Source organism: Oncorhynchus kisutch, linkage group LG18 (genome assembly GCF_002021735.2).
Source record: "Oncorhynchus kisutch isolate 150728-3 linkage group LG18, Okis_V2, whole genome shotgun sequence".
In the NCBI taxonomy this organism is placed as follows: Eukaryota; Metazoa; Chordata; class Actinopteri; order Salmoniformes; family Salmonidae; genus Oncorhynchus; species Oncorhynchus kisutch.
This window is the reverse complement of record NC_034191.2, coordinates 5,611,653-5,629,960: the sequence shown is the minus strand read 5'-3', so window position 1 is coordinate 5,629,960 and position 18,308 is coordinate 5,611,653. Positions and strand designations below refer to the sequence as shown.

The 18,308-nt window shown below is 45.9% G+C and overlaps 1 protein-coding gene across 4 annotated transcripts in view; it reads right to left on the bottom strand.

Annotated features, from left to right (window-relative positions):
- wdr62 (WD repeat domain 62) overlaps positions 1–18,308 on the bottom strand; it is a 68,648-nt gene that overhangs the window by 16,820 nt on the left and 33,520 nt on the right. For 2 of the 4 annotated variants that reach the window (XM_031795351.1, XM_031795353.1), the window contains exons 15-24: positions 17,658–17,779; positions 14,183–14,258; positions 13,963–14,074; positions 13,775–13,838; positions 13,551–13,676; positions 7,193–7,296; positions 6,957–7,024; positions 4,131–4,466; positions 3,865–3,995; positions 981–1,084 (exon numbers count right to left, since the gene is read on the bottom strand). In XM_031795351.1, the coding sequence (XP_031651211.1) occupies positions 981–1,084; positions 3,865–3,995; positions 4,131–4,466; positions 6,957–7,024; positions 7,193–7,296; positions 13,551–13,676; positions 13,775–13,838; positions 13,963–14,074; positions 14,183–14,258; positions 17,658–17,779 (1,243 nt within the window). The remainder of the gene's footprint in view (positions 1–980; positions 1,085–3,864; positions 3,996–4,130; positions 4,467–6,956; positions 7,025–7,192; positions 7,297–13,550; positions 13,677–13,774; positions 13,839–13,962; positions 14,075–14,182; positions 14,259–17,657; positions 17,780–18,308) is intronic. The other 2 variants (XM_031795352.1, XM_031795354.1) reach the window with 1 other exon arrangement.

Here is an 18,308-nt window from a genome sequence, read left to right as displayed (position 1 = left end):
CACTGTGAGGTCTACTACACCTGTTGTATTCAGCATTTCACTGTAAGGTCTACTACACCTGTTGTATTCAGCATTTCACTGTGAGGTCTACTACACCTGTTGTATTCAGCATTTCACTGTGAGGTCTACCTACACCTGTTGTATTCAGCATTTCACTGTGAGGTCTACTACACCTGTTGTATTCAGCATTACACTGTAAGGTCTACTACACCTGTTGTATTCAGCATTTCACTGTGAGGTCTACTACACCTGTTGTATTCAGCATTTCACTGTGAGGTCTACCTACACCTGTTGTATTCAGCGCACGTGACAAATAAACTTTGATTTGAATAATGTAGTGGTATTATAGTAGTAGTAGTAGTAGTAGTAGTATATTAGTGTAGTGGTATATTAGTGTAGTGGTATTATAGTAGTAGTAGTAGTAGTAGTAGTAGTAGATTAGTGTAGTGGTATATTAGTGTAGTGGTAGTAGTAGTAGTAGATTAGTGTAGTGGTATATTAGTGTAGTGGTAGTAGTAGTAGTAGATTAGTGTAGTGGTATATTAGTGTAGTGGTATTATAGTAGTAGTAGTAGTAGTAGTAGTAGTAGTAGTAGTATATTAGTGTAGTGGTATATTAGTGTAGTGGTATTATAGTAGTAGTAGTAGTAGTAGTAGTAGTAGATTAGTGTAGTGGTATATTAGTGTAGTGGTAGTAGTAGTAGTAGATTAGTGTAGTGGTATATTAGTGTAGTGGTATTATAGTAGTAGTAGTAGTAGTAGTAGTAGTAGTAGTAGTAGTAGTAGTAGTAGTAGTATATTAGTGTAGTGGTATTATAGTAGTAGTAGTAGTAGTAGTAGTAGCAGTAGTAGTATATTAGTGTAGTGGTATTATAGTAGTAGTGGTATTATAGTAGTAGTATATTAGTATATGTAGTGGTGTTAGTAGAGTAGTAGTATTATAGTAGAGCAGTGGTAGTAATTGTACTATAGTAGTCCTACCATCCTGGGGTTGGTCCTGGCTCTCTGCAGAACCAACACAACAGGCGCTGTCTGGACTCAGCTTGTCCTCTCCTCCCCAGCCCTGCTGCCGCTGGCCAAACTCACTGCACACACATTTTTGAACGTATCAGTGTTGAAGCCACTATCCTGGCATTGCAAGCACCATGCTCTACCAAGTTAGCTACAGAGGACAACCACATACAGCTCTGGGAAAAAATGTACATCGTCATCGATCCTCCACCAAATTTCACAGCGGCTACGAGACACTGTGGCTTGTCGGCCTCTCCAGGTCTTGTCGGCCTCTCCAGGTCTTGTCGGCCTCTCCAGGTCTTGTCGGCCTCTCCAGGTCTTGTCGGCCTCTCCAGGTCTTGTCGGCCTCTCCAGGTCTTGTCGGCCTCTCCAGGTCTTGTCGGCCTCTCCAGGTCTTGTCGGCCTCTCCAGGTCTTGTCGGCCTCTCCAGGTCTTGTCGGCCTCTCCAGGTCTGGCACCCACTGTGGCATTTGATGGAGGCTCGGTGATGATCTGGGGGGGTGCTTCAGCAAGGCTGGAATCGGGCAGTTTTGTCTTTGTGAAGGACGCATGACTCAAGCCACGTACAATGTTGTCCTGGAAGAAAATGTGCTTCCTTCTGCTCTGACAATGTTCCCCAACTCTGAGGATTGTTTTTTTTCCAGCAGGACAATGCTCCATGCCACACAGCCAGGTCAATCAAGGTGTGGATGGAGGACCACCAGATCAAGACCCTGTCATGTCCAGCCCAATCTCCAGACCTGAACCCCATTTGAAAACCTCTGGACTGTGATCAAGAGGAAGATGGATGGTCACAAGCCATCAAACAAAGCCCAGCTGCTTGAATTTTTGCAATAAAGTCACCCAACATCAATGTGAAAGACTGGTGGAGAGCATGTCAAGTCACATGAAAGGTGTGATTGAAAAATCAGGGTTATTCCACTAGATATTGATTTCTGAACTCTTCCTAAGTTAAAACAGTAGTATTGTGTTGTTTAAAAATGAATATGAACTTATTTTTTATTTCATTATTCGAGGTCTGACAACACTGCACTTCTTTTGTTATTTATGACCAGTTGTCATTTTCTGAAAATAAATGCTCCGAATTCGAGTTCGACCGATTGTGATTTTTCAACGCCGATACCAATTATTGTGCAAGTTCTCCCACATAAAAAGGTTAGAGAGGCCTGTAATTTTCATCATTTGGTCCACTTCAACTATGATAGACAAAATGATAAAGAAAAATCCAGAAAAATTGTAGGATTTTTAATGAATTTATTTGCAAATGATGGTGGAAAATAAGTATTTGGTCAATAACAAAAGTTTCTCTCAATATTTTGTTATATAACCTTTGTTGGCAATGACAGAGGTCAAACGTTTTCTGTAAGTCTTCACAAGGTTTCCACACACTGTTGCTGGTATTTTGGCCCATTCCTCCATGCAGACCTCCTCTAGAGCAGTGATGTTTTGGGGCTGTTGCTGGGCAACACAGACTTTCAACTCCCTCCAAAGATTTTCGATGGGGTTGAGATCTGGAGACTGGCTATGCCACTCCAGGACCTTGAAATGCTTCTTACGAAGCCACTCCTTCGTTGCCCGGGTGGTGTGTTTGGGATCATTGTCATGCTGAAAGACCCAGCCATGTTTCATCTTCAATGCCCTTGCTGATGGAAGGTTTTCACTCAAAATCTCAGGATACATGGCCCTATTCATTCTTTCCTTTACACGGATCAGTCGTCCTGGTCCCTTTGCAGAAAAACAGCTCCAAAGCATGATGTTTCCACCCCCATGCTTCACAGTAGGTATGGTGTTCTTTGGATGCAACTCAGCATTCTTTGTCCTCCAAACACGACGAGTTGAGTTTTTACCAAAAGGTTCTATTTTGGTTTCATCTGACCATATGACATTCTCCCAATCTTCTTCTGGATCATCCAAATACTCTCTAGCAAACTTCAGACGGGCCTGGACATGTACTGGCTTAAGCAGGGGGACACGTCTGGCACTGTAGGATTGAGTCCCTGGCGGCGTAGTGCGTTACTGATGGTAGGCTTTGTTACTTTGGTCCCAGCTCTCTGCAGGTCATTCACTAGGTCCCCCCGTGTGGTTCTGGGATTTTTGCTCACTGTTCTTGTGATCATTTTGACCCCACGGGGTGAGATCTTGCGTGGAGCCCCAGATCGAGGGAGATTATCAGTGGTCTTGTATGTCTTCCATTTCCTAATAATTGCTCCCACAGTTGATTTCTTCAAACCAAACTGCTTACCTATTGCAGATTCAGTCTTCCCAGCCTGGTGCAGGTCTACAATTTTGTTTCTGGTGCCCTTTGACAACTCTTTGGTCTTGGCCATAGTGGAGTTTGGAGTGTGACTGTTTGAGGTTGTGGAAAGGTGTCTTTTATACTGATAACAAGTTCAAACAGGTGCCATTAATACAGGTAACGAGTGGAGGACAGAGGAGCCTCTTAAAGAAGAAGTTACAGGTCTGTGAGAGCCAGAAATCTTGCTTATTTGTAGGTGCCCAAATACTTATTTTCCACCATAATTTGCAAATAAATTCATAAAAAATCCTACAATGTGATTTTCTGGATTTTTTTCTCTCTCATTTTGTCTGTCACAGTTGAAGTGTACCTATGATACAAATTACAGGCCTCTCATCTCTTTAAGTGGGAGAACTTGCACAATTGGTGGCTGACTAAATACTTTTTTGCCCCACTGTATGTATGTACGTACGTATGTATATATACACACACACACACACACACAAAGCAGCTCTACATAAACAACTATAACCTCATACACAAAGCGTCCCCACATCCAACTCATTTTGAGAGAAACAGTAACTAGATGTCCAACCAGACAGATCCACTCTGACTCACCCCTCTCCTCCTCCAGTGGACAGCGTGGTGCTGTTAGCCGGGTAAAGAACGTAGCTACTGAGGCCTGGACCAAACATGTCGTCACTGTCCGGTAGGGCCAGGAACCCAGGCCTCTGAAGAGACCCAGAACCCTAAATAATAACAAATATGTCAATGTGTTGTTTGTCTGGACTGAGTGACAACAATATGGAACCTACAACATACCACGTCTGAGATACTTTTTTAATTTAAAATTATTTTTGAGTGAAGTATCTCTTTAAACAGACCTGATCTATGTTGTCGTCATCCTCCACCACATCTTCCTCCTCCTCCACCACTGCCACATCTTCCTCCTCCTCTCCAAGCAGGCTGTCCAGGCTCTGAGGGTGGAAGTATGAATCTTCCTCCTCCTCCTCCCCCTCCTCCTCCTCTCCTGGTCCCTCTGCTCTGCGGGGGGTGGGGGAGAGAGGGCGCTGCAGGCTGTGTGTCTCCAGGACAGAGCGGATGGCCAGGGGGTTGAGATGCTCTGCCCAGCGCCCGCGCGGCTGGAGGTGTGCTGGCTGGAGCTCGGCAGGGAGAACAGTGGTGCCTGCTGCAGGACCCTGACATAACAGCGAGACCATCTCAAATCACAAAAAAGGCTCTGTTAAAGTCCACAATGCCAACATAGCCAGAGAGGCAACATCCGACCATCAGAGTGAGGGAACTGCCACAAGACTGAGTCACAACACTTAACATACAACCAGTGCTTTCAGAAGGAATTCATACCCCTCTCCTTAATAACATACAGCCAGTGCTTTCAGAAGGTATTCATACCCCTCTCCTTAATAACATACTTCCAGTGCTTTCAGAGGGTATTCATACCCCTCTCCTTAATAACATACAGCCAGTCCTTAATAACATACAGCCAGTGCTTTCAGAAGGTATTCATACCCCTCTACTTAATAACATACAGCCAGTGCTTTCAGAAGGAATTCATACCCCTCTCCTTAATAACATACAGCCAGTGCTTTCAGAAGGTATTCATACCCCTCTACTTAATAACATACAGCCAGTGCTTTCAGAAGGTATTCATACCCCTCTCCTTAATAACATACTGCCAGTGCTTTCAGAAGGTATTCATACCCCTCTCCTTAATAACATACAGCCAGTGCTTTCAGAAGGAATTCATACCACTCTCCTTAATAACATACTGCCAGTGCTTTCAGAAGGTATTCATACCCCTCTACTTAACATACAGCCAGTGCTTAATAACATACAGCCAGTGCTTTCAGAAGGAATTCATACCCCTCTCCTTAATAACATACTTCCAGTGCTTTCAGAAGGTATTCATACCCCTCTCCTTAATAACATACAGCCAGTGCTTAATAACATACTGCCAGTGCTTTCAGAAGGTATTCATACCCCTCTCCTTAATAACATACAACCAGTGCTTTCAGAAGGTATTCATACCCCTCTCCTTAATAACATACTGCCAGTGCTTTCAGAAGGTATTCATACCCCTCTCCTTAATAACATACAGCCAGTGCTTTCAGAAGGTATTCATACCCCTCTCCTTAACATACTGCCAGTGCTTTCAGAAGGTATTCATACCCCTCTCCTTAATAACATACAGCCAGTGATTTCAGAAGGTATTCATACCCCTCTCCTTAATAACATACTGCCAGTGCTTTCAGAAGGTATTCATACCCCTCTCCTTAATAACATACAGCCAGTCCTTAATAACATACTGCCAGTGCTTTCAGAAGGTATTCATACCCCTCTCCTTAATAACATACTGCCAGTGCTTTCAGAAGGTATTCATACCCCTCTCCTTAATAACATACAGCCAGTGCTTTCAGAAGGTATTCATACACCTCTCCTTAATAACATACTGCCAGTGCTTTCAGAAGGTATTCATACCCCTCTACTTAACATACTGCCAGTGCTTTCAGAAGGTATTCATACCCCTCTCCTTAACAACATACAGCCAGTCCTTAATAACATACTGCCAGTGCTTTCAGAAGGTATTCATACCCCTCTCCTTAATAACATACAACCAGTGCTTTCAGAAGGTATTCATACCCCTCTCCTTAATAACATACTGCCAGTGCTTTCAGAAGGTATTCATACCCCTCTCCTTAATAACATACAGCCAGTGCTTTCAGAAGGTATTCATAACCCTCTCCTTAATAACATACTGCCAGTGCTTTCAGAAGGTATTCATACCCCTCTCCTTAATAACATACTGCCAGTGCTTTCAGAAAGTATTCATACCCCTCTACTTAACATACAGCAGAAAGCTAAGTTACATAGGTATTCAAACCTATGAGTCAATACGTTTGAATCACCTTTGGCAGCGATTACAGCTGCAAGTCTTTCTGGGTAAGTCTATAACGCCTCGTTCACACCGCAGACAAAATTAGTTTTGTTTTTGAAATACGTTTTTGGGGGGAATATTGACTGTTACATGTGACCAAATCAGATGTGTGAGTTCAGACAGCAATCATTTACTGACAAGACAGGTTGTCATAGTAACAACGGGTATGTGTGCAGTGGTGTAGGCTGATTGGTGGTGGTGCTTGTCCTTATGTAAAATGCTACGGTGACAACAATGCCTGTCACGGACACGTCTCCGTTTAGTGTGACGACGGAACACTGCTCTACTATTAATCTTATCCAGGCTACTATTCATCTTATCCAGGCTACTATTCATCTTATCCAGGCTACTATTCATCTTATCCAGGCTACTATTCATCTTATCCAGGCTACTATTCATCTTATCCAGGCTACTATTCATCTTATCCAGGCTACTATTCATCTTATCCAGGCTACTATTCATCTTATCCAGGCTAGTATTAATCTTATCCAGGCTAGTATTAATCTTATCCAGGCTAGTATTAATCTTATCCAGGCTAGTATTAAGACAATTCCCAGAGACATTGGTCCATCAGGGCTATTCAATTCCGGACATGGAGAGCCGAAAACATTAAGTTATTTGTTTTGTTTCTACCGGTAGTTAATTGAATTAGTCCCCGATTAGAAGGAGAGGGGATGAAAACCAGCAGTGTGCCGGCCCTCCAGGACAGGACTTGGGCAACCCTGATATAGTCTATGGTTTTGGGAAGACTCACCAGTTTCCTGGCCCACATGGGCAGTTTGCCGTTGGTCTGTGGAACCATGGGGTCTAGAGCAAGGAAGTCTGGAGGAGACACATTGATGTTAAAACATTGATTAAAGCCCAAAGTCTGTAATTTCCCTTTCTCTGAGCTTGTGGCATGGCAAATCGTTGTTAAATCACAAATTGATTCTTTAAAAATTAATTCAATTCCACACTCTTATGTCCCTAAGTTAATATGAGCGGACTCACCATGAGTGATGTCACATCTAGCAGGAGTCCTGGGATCATCTTCCTCCTCTTCCTCTCCTGCCTGGGGGAGGTGGCCCAATGGCACAGTGATGAAGGTCTCTCTCCTGGACAAAGAGAAACAGACACCTCACACAGAGACACCTCACACAGGTTACCTCACACAGGTTACCTCACACAGGTTACCTCACACAGGTTACCACACACAGGTTACCACACACAGGTTACCACACACAGGTTACCTCACACAGGTTACCTCACACAGGTTACCTCACACAGGTTACCTCACACAGGTTACCTCACACAGGTTACCTCACACACACACACACACACACACACAGGTTACCTCACACAGGTTACCTCACACAGGTTACCTCACACAGGTTACCTCACACAGGTTACCTCACAGGTTACCTCACACACACACACACACACACACACACACACCTCACCACACACACACACACACACAGGTTACCACACACAGGTTACCTCACACAGGTTACCTCACACAGGTTACCTCACACAGGTTACCTCACACAGGTTACCTCACACAGGTTACCTCACACAGGTTACCTCACACAGGTTACCTTACACAGGTTACCTCACACACCTCACCACACACACACACAGGTTACCTCACACAGGTTACCTCACACAGGTTACCTCACACAGGTTACCTCACACAGGTTACCTCACCACACACACACACACAGGTTACCTCACACACCTCACCACACACACACACACACACACACAGGTTACCTCACACAGGTTACCTCACACAGGTTACCTCACACAGGTTACCTCACCACACACACAGGTTACCTCACACACCTCACCACACACACACACACACAGGTTACCTCACACAGGTTACCTCACACAGGTTACCTCACACAAGTTACCTCACACAGGTTACCTCACACAGGTTACCTCACACAGGTTACCTCACACAGGTTACCTCACACAGGTTACCTCACACAGGTTACCTCACCACACACACACAGGTTACCTCACACAGGTTACCTCACACAGGTTACCTCACACAGGTTACCTCACACACACACACACACACACACCTCACCACACACACACACACAGGTTACCTCACACAGGTTACCACACACAGGTTACCACACACAGGTTACCACACACAGGTTACCTCACACACACACACACACACCTCACCACACACACACAGGTTACCTCACACAGGTTACCTCACACAGGTTACCTCACACAGGTTACCTCACACAGGTTACCTCACCACACACACACACACACAGGTTACCTCACACAGGTTACCTCACACAGGTTACCTCACACAGGTTACCTCACACAGGTTACCTCACACAGGTTACCTCACACAGGTTACCTTACACAGGTTACCTCACACAGGTTACCACACACACACAGGTTACCACACACAGGTTACCTCACACAGGTTACCTCACACAGGTTACCTCACACAGGTTACCTCACCACACACACACACACACAGGTTACCTCACACAGGTTACCTCACACAGGTTACCTCACACAGGTTACCTCACACAGGTTACCTCACACAGGTTACCTCAGTGTTCTCTCTGTTATCATCTATGCATAGTCACTTTAATAACTTTACCGACATGTACATATTACCTCAATGTGTGCTCCCACACATAGACTCTGTACCGGTACCCCCTGTATATAGCCTCCACATCGACTCGGTACCGGTACCCCCTGTATATAGCCTCCACATCGACTCGGTACCGGTACCCCATGTATATAGCCTCCACATTGACTCGGTACCCCCTGTATATAGCCTCCACATTGACTCTGTACCGGTACCCCCTGTATATAGCCTCCACATTGACTCTGTACCGGTACCCCCTGTATATATCCTCCACATTGACTCTGTACCGGTACCCCCTGTATATTGACTCTGTACCGGTACCCCCTGTATATTGACTCTGTACCGGTACCCCCTGTATATAGCCTCCACATTGACTCTGTACCGGTACCCCTGTATATAGCCTCCACATTGACTCTGTACCGGTACCCCCTGTATATAGCCTCCACATTGACTCTGTACCGGTACCCCCTGAACTGTCTGGGAAATACTCCTGGTCCCTAGTAAACGGTTAGTGTGACAAAACATTTAAAAAATATTAATAACAAGAACAATATTGAGCTGCGTCCCTAGTTGTCGTCACTGCGTCCCTAGGTTTCGTCCCTAGTGCCCGTTGTCGTGCCATTCATCCGCCGCCATCACCTCATGTTTCAGCGTGATGATGCACGGCCCCACGTCGCAAGGATCTGTACACAATTCCTGCAAGCTGAAAATGTCCCAGTTCTTCCATGTTCTGCAGTTTGGGATGCTCTGGATCGATGTGTACGACTGGTTTTCTGAACCACCCCCCCCCCACCTTTTCTTTTTAAAAGGTATCTGTGACCAACAGATGCAAATCTGTATTCCCAGACAAATATATAAAAAACGCAAGACGCAACCATTTCAAAGACGCTACTGAGTTATAGTTCATATAAGGAAATCAGTTCATTAGGCCATAATCTATGGATTTCACAAAATGCATCTGATGGTGACAGATACCTTAACAAAAAAAAGGGTATCTGGCGTGGATCAGAGAACCAGTCAGTATCTGGCGTGGATCAGAGAACCAGTCAGTATCTGGCGTGGATCAGAGAACCAGTCAGTATCTGGCGTGGATCAGAGAACCAGTCAGTATCTGGCGTGGATCAGAGAACCAGTCAGTATCTGGCGTGGATCAGAGAACCAGTCAGTATCTGGCGTGGATCAGAGAACCAGTCAGTCTCTGGCGTGGATCAGAGAACCAGTCAGTATCTGGCGTGGATCAGAGAACCAGTCAGTATCTGGCGTGGATCAGAGAACCAGTCAGTCTCTGGCGTGGATCAGAGAACCAGTCAGTCTCTGGCGTGGATCAGAGAACCAGTCAGTATCTGGCGTGGATCAGAGAACCAGTCAGTATCTGGCGTGGATCAGAGAACCAGTCAGTATCTGGCGTGGATCAGAGAACCAGTCAGTATCTGGCGTGGATCAGAGAACCAGTCAGTATCTGGCGTGGATCAGAGAACCAGTCAGTATCTGGCGTGGATCAGAGAACCAGTCAGTATCTGGCGTGGATCAGAGAACCAGTCAGTATCTGGCGTGGATCAGAGAACCAGTCAGTATCTGGCGTGGATCAGAGAACCAGTCAGTATCTGGCGTGGATCAGAGAACCAGTCAGTATCTGGCGTGGATCAGAGAACCAGTCAGTATCTGGCGTGGATCAGAGAACCAGTCAGTATCTGGCGTGGATCAGAGAACCAGTCAGTATCTGGCGTGGATCAGAGAACCAGTCAGTATCTGGCGTGGATCAGAGAACCAGTCAGTATCTGGCGTGGATCAGAGAACCAGTCAGTATCTGGCGTGGATCAGAGAACCAGTCAGTATCTGGCGTGGATCAGAGAACCAGTCAGTATCTGGCGTGGATCAGAGAACCAGTCAGTATCTGGCGTGGATCAGAGAACCAGTCAGTATCTGGCGTGGATCAGAGAACCAGTCAGTATCTGGCGTGGATCAGAGAACCAGTCAGTCTCTGGCGTGGATCAGAGAACCAGTCAGTCTCTGGCGTGGATCAGAGAACCAGTCAGTCTCTGGCGTGGATCAGAGAACCAGTCAGTCTCTGGCGTGGATCAGAGAACCAGTCAGTATCTGGCGTGGATCAGAGAACCAGTCAGTATCTGGCGTGGATCAGAGAACCAGTCAGTATCTGGCGTGGATCAGAGAACCAGTCAGTATCTGGCGTGGATCAGAGAACCAGTCAGTATCTGGCGTGGATCAGAGAACCAGTCAGTATCTGGCGTGGATCAGAGAACCAGTCAGTATCTGGCGTGGATCAGAGAACCAGTCAGTATCTGGCGTGGATCAGAGAACCAGTCAGTATCTGGCGTGGATCAGAGAACCAGTCAGTATCTGGCGTGGATCAGAGAACCAGTCAGTATCTGGCGTGGATCAGAGAACCAGTCAGTATCTGGCGTGGATCAGAGAACCAGTCAGTATCTGGCGTGGATCAGAGAACCAGTCAGTATCTGGCGTGGATCAGAGAACCAGTCAGTATCTGGCGTGGATCAGAGAACCAGTCAGTATCTGGCGTGGATCAGAGAACCAGTCAGTATCTGGCGTGGATCAGAGAACCAGTCAGTATCTGGCGTGGATCAGAGAACCAGTCAGTATCTGGCGTGGATCAGAGAACCAGTCAGTATCTGGCGTGGATCAGAGAACCAGTCAGTATCTGGCGTGGATCAGAGAACCAGTCAGTATCTGGCGTGGATCAGAGAACCAGTCAGTCTCTGGCGTGGATCAGAGAACCAGTCAGTATCTGGCGTGGATCAGAGAACCAGTCAGTATCTGGCGTGGATCAGAGAACCAGTCAGTATCTGGCGTGGATCAGAGAACCAGTCAGTATCTGGCGTGGATCAGAAAACCAGTCAGTATCTGGTGTGACCACCATTTGCCTCATGCAGAGCATCACATCTCATTCTCTTAGAGTTAATCAGGCTGTTGATTGTGTTCTGTGGAATGTTGTACAGCCGTTGAAGAGGAGTGGGGACAAGGTTGCTGGATATTGGCGGGAACTGAAACATGTCGGAGATCTTTTATTTCAACTCATGAAACCAACACATTACATGTTGCGTTTACACAGTTGAAGTCGGAGGTTTACATACCCCTTAGCCAAATACATTTAAACTCTGTTTTTCACAATTCCTGACATTTAACCCTAGTAAAAAGTCCCTGTTTTAGGCCAGATCACCACTTCATTTTAAGAAAGTGAAATGTCAGAATAATAGTAGAGAGAATTATTTCTTTCAGCTTTTATTTCTTTCATCACATTCCCAGGGGGTCAGAAGTTTACATACACTCAATTAGTATTTGGTAGCATTGCCTTCAAATTGCTTAATTTGGGTCAAACATTTCGGGTAGCCTTCCACAAGCTTCCCACAATAAGTTGGGCGAGTTTTGGCCCATTCCACCTGACAGAGCTGGTGTAACTGAGTCAGGTTTGAAGGCCTCCTTGCTCACACACACTTTTTCGGTTCTGCCTACAAATTTTCTGTAGGATTGAGGTCATGGCATTGTGATGGCCACTCCAATACCTTGACTTTGTTGTCCTTAAGCCATTTTGCCACAACTTTGGAAGTGTGCTTTGGGTCATTGTTCATTTGGAACAGACATTTGTGACCAAACTTTAACTTCCTGACTGATGTCTTGAGATGTTGCTTCAATATGTCCACATCATTTTCCTTCCTCATGATGCCATCTGTTTTGTGAAGTGCACCAGTCCCTCCTGCAGCAAAGCACCCCCACAACATGATGCTGCCACCCCTGTGCTTCACGGTTGGGATGGTGTTCTTCAGCTTGCAAGCCTCCCCCTTTTTCCTCCAAACATAACGATGGTCATTATGGGCAAACCGCTTTATTTTTGTTTCGTCAGACCAGAGGACATTTCTCCAAAAAGTACGATATGTCCCCATGTGCAGCTTCAAACTGTACTCTGGCTTTTTTAATGGCGGTTTTGGAGCAGTGGCTTCATCCTTGCTGAGCGGCCTTTCAGGTTTTGCGAATATAGGACTCGTTTTACTGTGGATATAGATACTTTTGTACCTGTTTCCTCCAGCATCTTCTCAAGGTCCTTTGCTGTTGTTCTGGGATTGATTTGCACTTTTCGTACCAAAGGACGTTCATCTCTAGGAGACAGAATGAGTCTCCTTCCAGAGCGGTATGACGGCTGCGTGGTCTCATGGTGTTTATACTTGCGTACTATTGTTTGTCCAGATGAACGTGGTACCTCCAGGCGTTTGGAAATTCCTCCCAAGGATGAACCTGACTTGAGGTCTACAATTTTCTTTCTGAGGTCTTGGCTGATTTCTTTTGATTTCCCCATTATGTCAAGCAAAGAGGCACTGAGTTTGAAGTTAGGCCTTGAAATACATCCACAGGTACACCTCCAATTGACTCAAATGATGCCAATTAGCCTATCAGAAGATATTCTAAAGCCATGACATAATTTTCTGGAATTTTCCAAGCTGTTTAAAGGCACAGTCAACTTAGTGTATGTAAACTTCTGACCCACTGGAATTGTGATACAGTGAATTATAAGTGAAATAAACTGTCTGTAAACAATTATTGGAAACATAACTTGTGTCATGCACAAAGTAGATGTCCTAACTGACTTGCCAAAACTACAGTTTGTTAATAAAAAAATGTGTGGAGTGGTTGAAAAACGAGTTTTAATGACTCCATCCTAAGTGTATGTAAACTTCCGACTTCAACTGTATTTCAGTTCAGTGTAGATACCGGATAAGATGCTCCTTGGTCGGAGCTTTGGCGGTAGTCGTCACTCCAGCTGTCCGTTTCCTCTCAGCCAGTCTCTTCCTCATAGAGTTAGTCATCTGGGAGTCCAGCCTCCACAGGAACACACAGCTAGACACAGACAAAACACAGGAACACAACTCAAACTGACTGGATCTGGAAACAGCCCTAATATATATATATGTAGTTTAGCGAAGAAGCATGTTTACCTGTCTCCAGATATGGTAATGAGGTGTCTGCAGTCCTGGCTGAACCTCATCCCAGTCACAATCTCTATGGAGAACAAGAAAAAGAAGAGGAGACAGGCCACAGTCAGAGGGAGCAAAGAGATGGGAGGAAGAGGAGGAAAGAGACGGGAGGAAGAGGAGGAAAGAGACGGGAGGAAGAGTAGAGCTACCTGAGTGACCGAACAAGGTGGCCACACACTCTCCTGACTCATAGTCAAAGATACAGAGGCTCTTATCAGAGCAGCTTGTTGCTAGGTAGATCCCAGCGGGGTCCATCTGAACCTAGTGGCACACAATGACAACAAACCATGGAATAAGAAACATTGACCTACAGTAGAAAGCTAATTAGACAGGTTGTGCCGTTAGTCAAATAGCGATGTCTCCGCTCACCTTCAGCAGTGTTCCTTCGTCACTTGTAGAACCTTTGAAACACTTCTTCATCTTGCCACTCTTCACGTTGTACACTCTATACAGGGGTCAGGGGTCACGATTAGGTACACTCTACACAGGGGTCACGATCAGGCACACTCCACACGGGGGGGGGGGGGGGGGGGGGGGGTCAGGCACACTCTACACGGGGGGGGGGGGTCAGGCACACTCCACACGGGGGGGGGGTCAGGCACACTCCACACAGGGGGGGGGGGTCAGGCACACTCCACACAGGGGGGGGGGGGTCAGGCACACTCCACACGGGGGGGGGGGGGGGTCAGGCACACTCCATCACAATACCCCCTAATGACATCACAATACCCCCTAATGACATCACAATACCCCCTAATGACATCACAATACCCCATAATGACATCACAATACCCCCTAATGACATCACAATACCCCCTAATGACATCACAATACCCCATAATGACATCACAGCACCCCATAATGACATCACAATACCCCCTAATGACATCACAATACCCCCTAATGACATCACAATACCCCATTTTTTTTTTTACCTTTTTGCTAATTTACACAGACCCTTTACTCAGTACTTTGATGAAGCACCTTTGGCAGCGATTACAGCCTTGAGTCTTCTTGGGTATGACGCTACAAGCTTGGCACACCTGTATTTGGGGAGTTTCTTCCATTATTCTCTGCAGATCCTCTCAAGATCTGTCAGGTTGGATGGGGAACTTCACTGTACAGCTATTTTCAGGTCTCTGGAGAGATGTTGGATCAGGCTCAAGTCTGTGCAACTCAAGGACATTCAGGGACCCGAAGCCACTCCTGCATTGTCTTGGCTGTGTGCTTAGGGTCAATGTCCTTTTGGCAAACTCCAAGCGAGCTGTCATGTGCCTTTGACCATCGGGGTCTTGGCCACCTCCCTGACTAAAGCCCTTCTCCCTCTGATTGCTCAGTTCGGCCGGGCGGCCAGCTCTAGGACGAGTCTTGATGGTTCCAAACGTCTTCCATTTAAGAATGATGGAGGCCACTGTGTTCTTGGACCTTCAATGCTGCAGAAGTGTTTTGGTGCCCTTCCCCAGATCTGTACCTCGACACAATCCTGTCTCGGAGCTCTACAGACAATTCCTTCGACCTCATGGTTTGGTTTTTGCTCTGAAATGCACTGCCAACTGTGGGACCTTATATAGACAGGTGTGTGCCTTTCCAAATCATGTCCAATCATTTGAATTTACCACAGGTGGACTCCAATCAAGTTGTAGAAACATCTCAAGGATGATTAATGGAAAGCAGGATGCACCAGTAGTCTATTGTTTTATAAAGACATATACCATTGAAACCAGTAGTCTATTGTTTTATAAAAGACATATACCATTGAAACCTAGAAATAAAAATCACTCAAAATAGGCTAATATAACCGCGATTTGGCAACAAAGGATCATTAGCTTCCCCAGGCTTTAAATAAGTAGTGGATTGTTTTTAAATTCGTATTGCCTACAGTGTATTTGGAAGCTGGGCCTACAGTGTATTTGGAAGCTGGGCCTACAGTGTATTTGGAAGCTGGGCCTACAGTGTATTTGGAAGCTGGGCCTACAGTGTATTTGGAAGCTGGGCCTACAGTGTATTTGGAAGCTGGGCCTACAGTGTATTTGGAAGCTGGGCCTACAGTGTATTTGGAAGCTGGGCCTACAGTGTATTTGGAAGCTGGGCCTACAGTGTATTTGGAAGCTGGGCCTACAGTGTATTTGGAAGCTGGGCCTACAGTGTATTTGGAAGCTAGGCCTACAGTGTATTTGGAAGCTGGGCCTACAGTCAGAAGGAAAGACAACGTACTATTGGACAGCGAGACAAAATGAACAGTAGAGGCCCAGCCAGGCATATCACAGTATATGAAAATTGAATCACAGAGGAAAAAAAGAAGGTTTGGAAAGCAGAATAGCTATTGCTGTAAAAAGACAAATGTCTTTTAGTTATCAAAATGGTCCTATTTAATTGAGCCTAACAGTTAGGCCTATAGCCCATCTTATTGGCTCTAGCAGAGAGCATCAGCCCTATAGCCCATCTTATTGGCTCTAGCAGAGAGCATCAGCCCTATAGCCCATCTTATTGGCTCTAGCAAAGAGCATCAGGCCCATCTTATTGGCTCTAGCAGAGAGTATCAGCCCTATAGCCTATCTTATTGGCTCTAGCATCAGGTCCATCTTATTGGCTCTAGCAAAGAGCATCAGGCCCATCTTATTGGCTCTAGCAGAGAGCATCAGCCCTATAGTCCATCTTATTGGCTCTAGCAGAGAGCATCAGGCCTATAGCCCATCTTATTGGCTCTAGCAGAGCGCATCAGGCCTATAGCCCATCTTATTGGCTCTAGCAGAGAGCATCAGGCCCATAGCCCATCTTATTGGCTCTAGCAGAGAGCATCAGGCCTATAGCCCATCTTATTGGCTCTAGCAGAGAGCATCAGGCCTATAGCCCATCTTATTGGCTCTGCAGAGAGCATCAGGCCTATAGCCCATCTTATTGGCTCTAGCAGAGAGCATCAGGCCTATAGCCCATCTTATTGGCTCTAGCAGAGAGCATCAGGCCTATAGCCCATCTTATTGGCTCTAGCAGAGAGCATCAGGCCTATAGCCCATCTTATTGGCTCTGCAGAGAGCATCAGGCCTATAGCCCATCTTATTGGCTCTAGCAGAGAGCATCAGGCCTATAGCCCATCTTATTGGCTCTAGCAGAGAGCATCAGGCCTATAGCCCATCTTATTGGCTCTAGCAGAGAGCATCAGGCCTATAGCCCATCTTATTGGCTCTAGCAGAGAGCATCAGGCCTATAGCCCATCTTATTGGCTCTAGCAGAGAGCATCAGGCCTATAGCCCATCTTATTGGCTCTAGCAGAGAGCATCAGGCCTATCCCCAGTGAGTGGTACTGACCCTATTCACTATTGTTGTGGCACTTAAGTTTGTTTTTGGACAATAATTTCCTCCTCCAGTTGAGATGGACGTCATATTATATTTGGGTCTCTCCTTCTCATTGGTCTATTATAAGGACAACATGATAGTGTCTCTCCTTCTCACTGCAAAGTAAGGAAACACGTTGTTGCGTCCTCGACTTACATGTTCTGTGTAAGATGAATTACCACAATGTAAAAAGGTGATTTCTGTCATTCTGAGCCCCTAATCAGGTTACACACCCAATGCATGTTGGGAAAAACATCAGGTACATTTATAAAATGTTCTGGTCCTGGCAGGCGATGGCAGTGTGTGTGTACCTGATATTCCTGTCCTGACAGGCGATGGCGGTGTATGTGTGTGTGTGTACCTGATATTCCTGTCCTGACAGGCGGTGTGTGTACCTGATATTCCTGTCCTGACAGGCGATGGCGGTGTGTGTACCTGATATTCCTGTCCTGACAGGCAGTGTGTGTACCTGATATTCCGGTCCTGACAGGCGATGGCGGTGTGTGTGTACCTGATATTCCGGTCCTGACAGGCGATGGCGGTGTGTGTGTGTGTAGCGTCCAGGTCCATGTCATACAGAGTGGTCTTCTCTACTACGTGGTGACTACGGGCAAAGTTCAGACCCTCCGAAGACTGGAGGGAGGGAGGGAGACAGAGAGAGGGAGGAAGACAGAGCGGGAGGGAGAGAGGGAGAGAGACAGGGAGACAGAAAGGGAGAGAGACAGAGGGACGGAGAGAGACAGAGGGAGGGAGAGAAAGAGAGGGAGGGAGGAAGATGGAGGGAGGGAGAAAGAGAGGGAGGGAGGAAGATTCAGGGAGAGGGAGGGAGGAAGATGGAGGGAAGGAAACAGATGGGGAGGGAGATAGAGAGGTGGGTTAATGCTGCAATTCAAACTTGAATGCATTTTAATTTGACAATTCAGACTATATATTATAGAGGGGTATATGACCATTCAGACTATATATTATATACATAGAGGGGTATATGACCATTCAGACTATATATTATATACATAGAGGGGTATATGACCATTCAGACTATACATAGAGGGGTATATGACCATTCAGACTATACATAGAGGGGTATATGACCATTCAGACTATACATAGAGGGGTATATGACCATTCAGACTATATATTATACAGAGACAAGGGTATATGA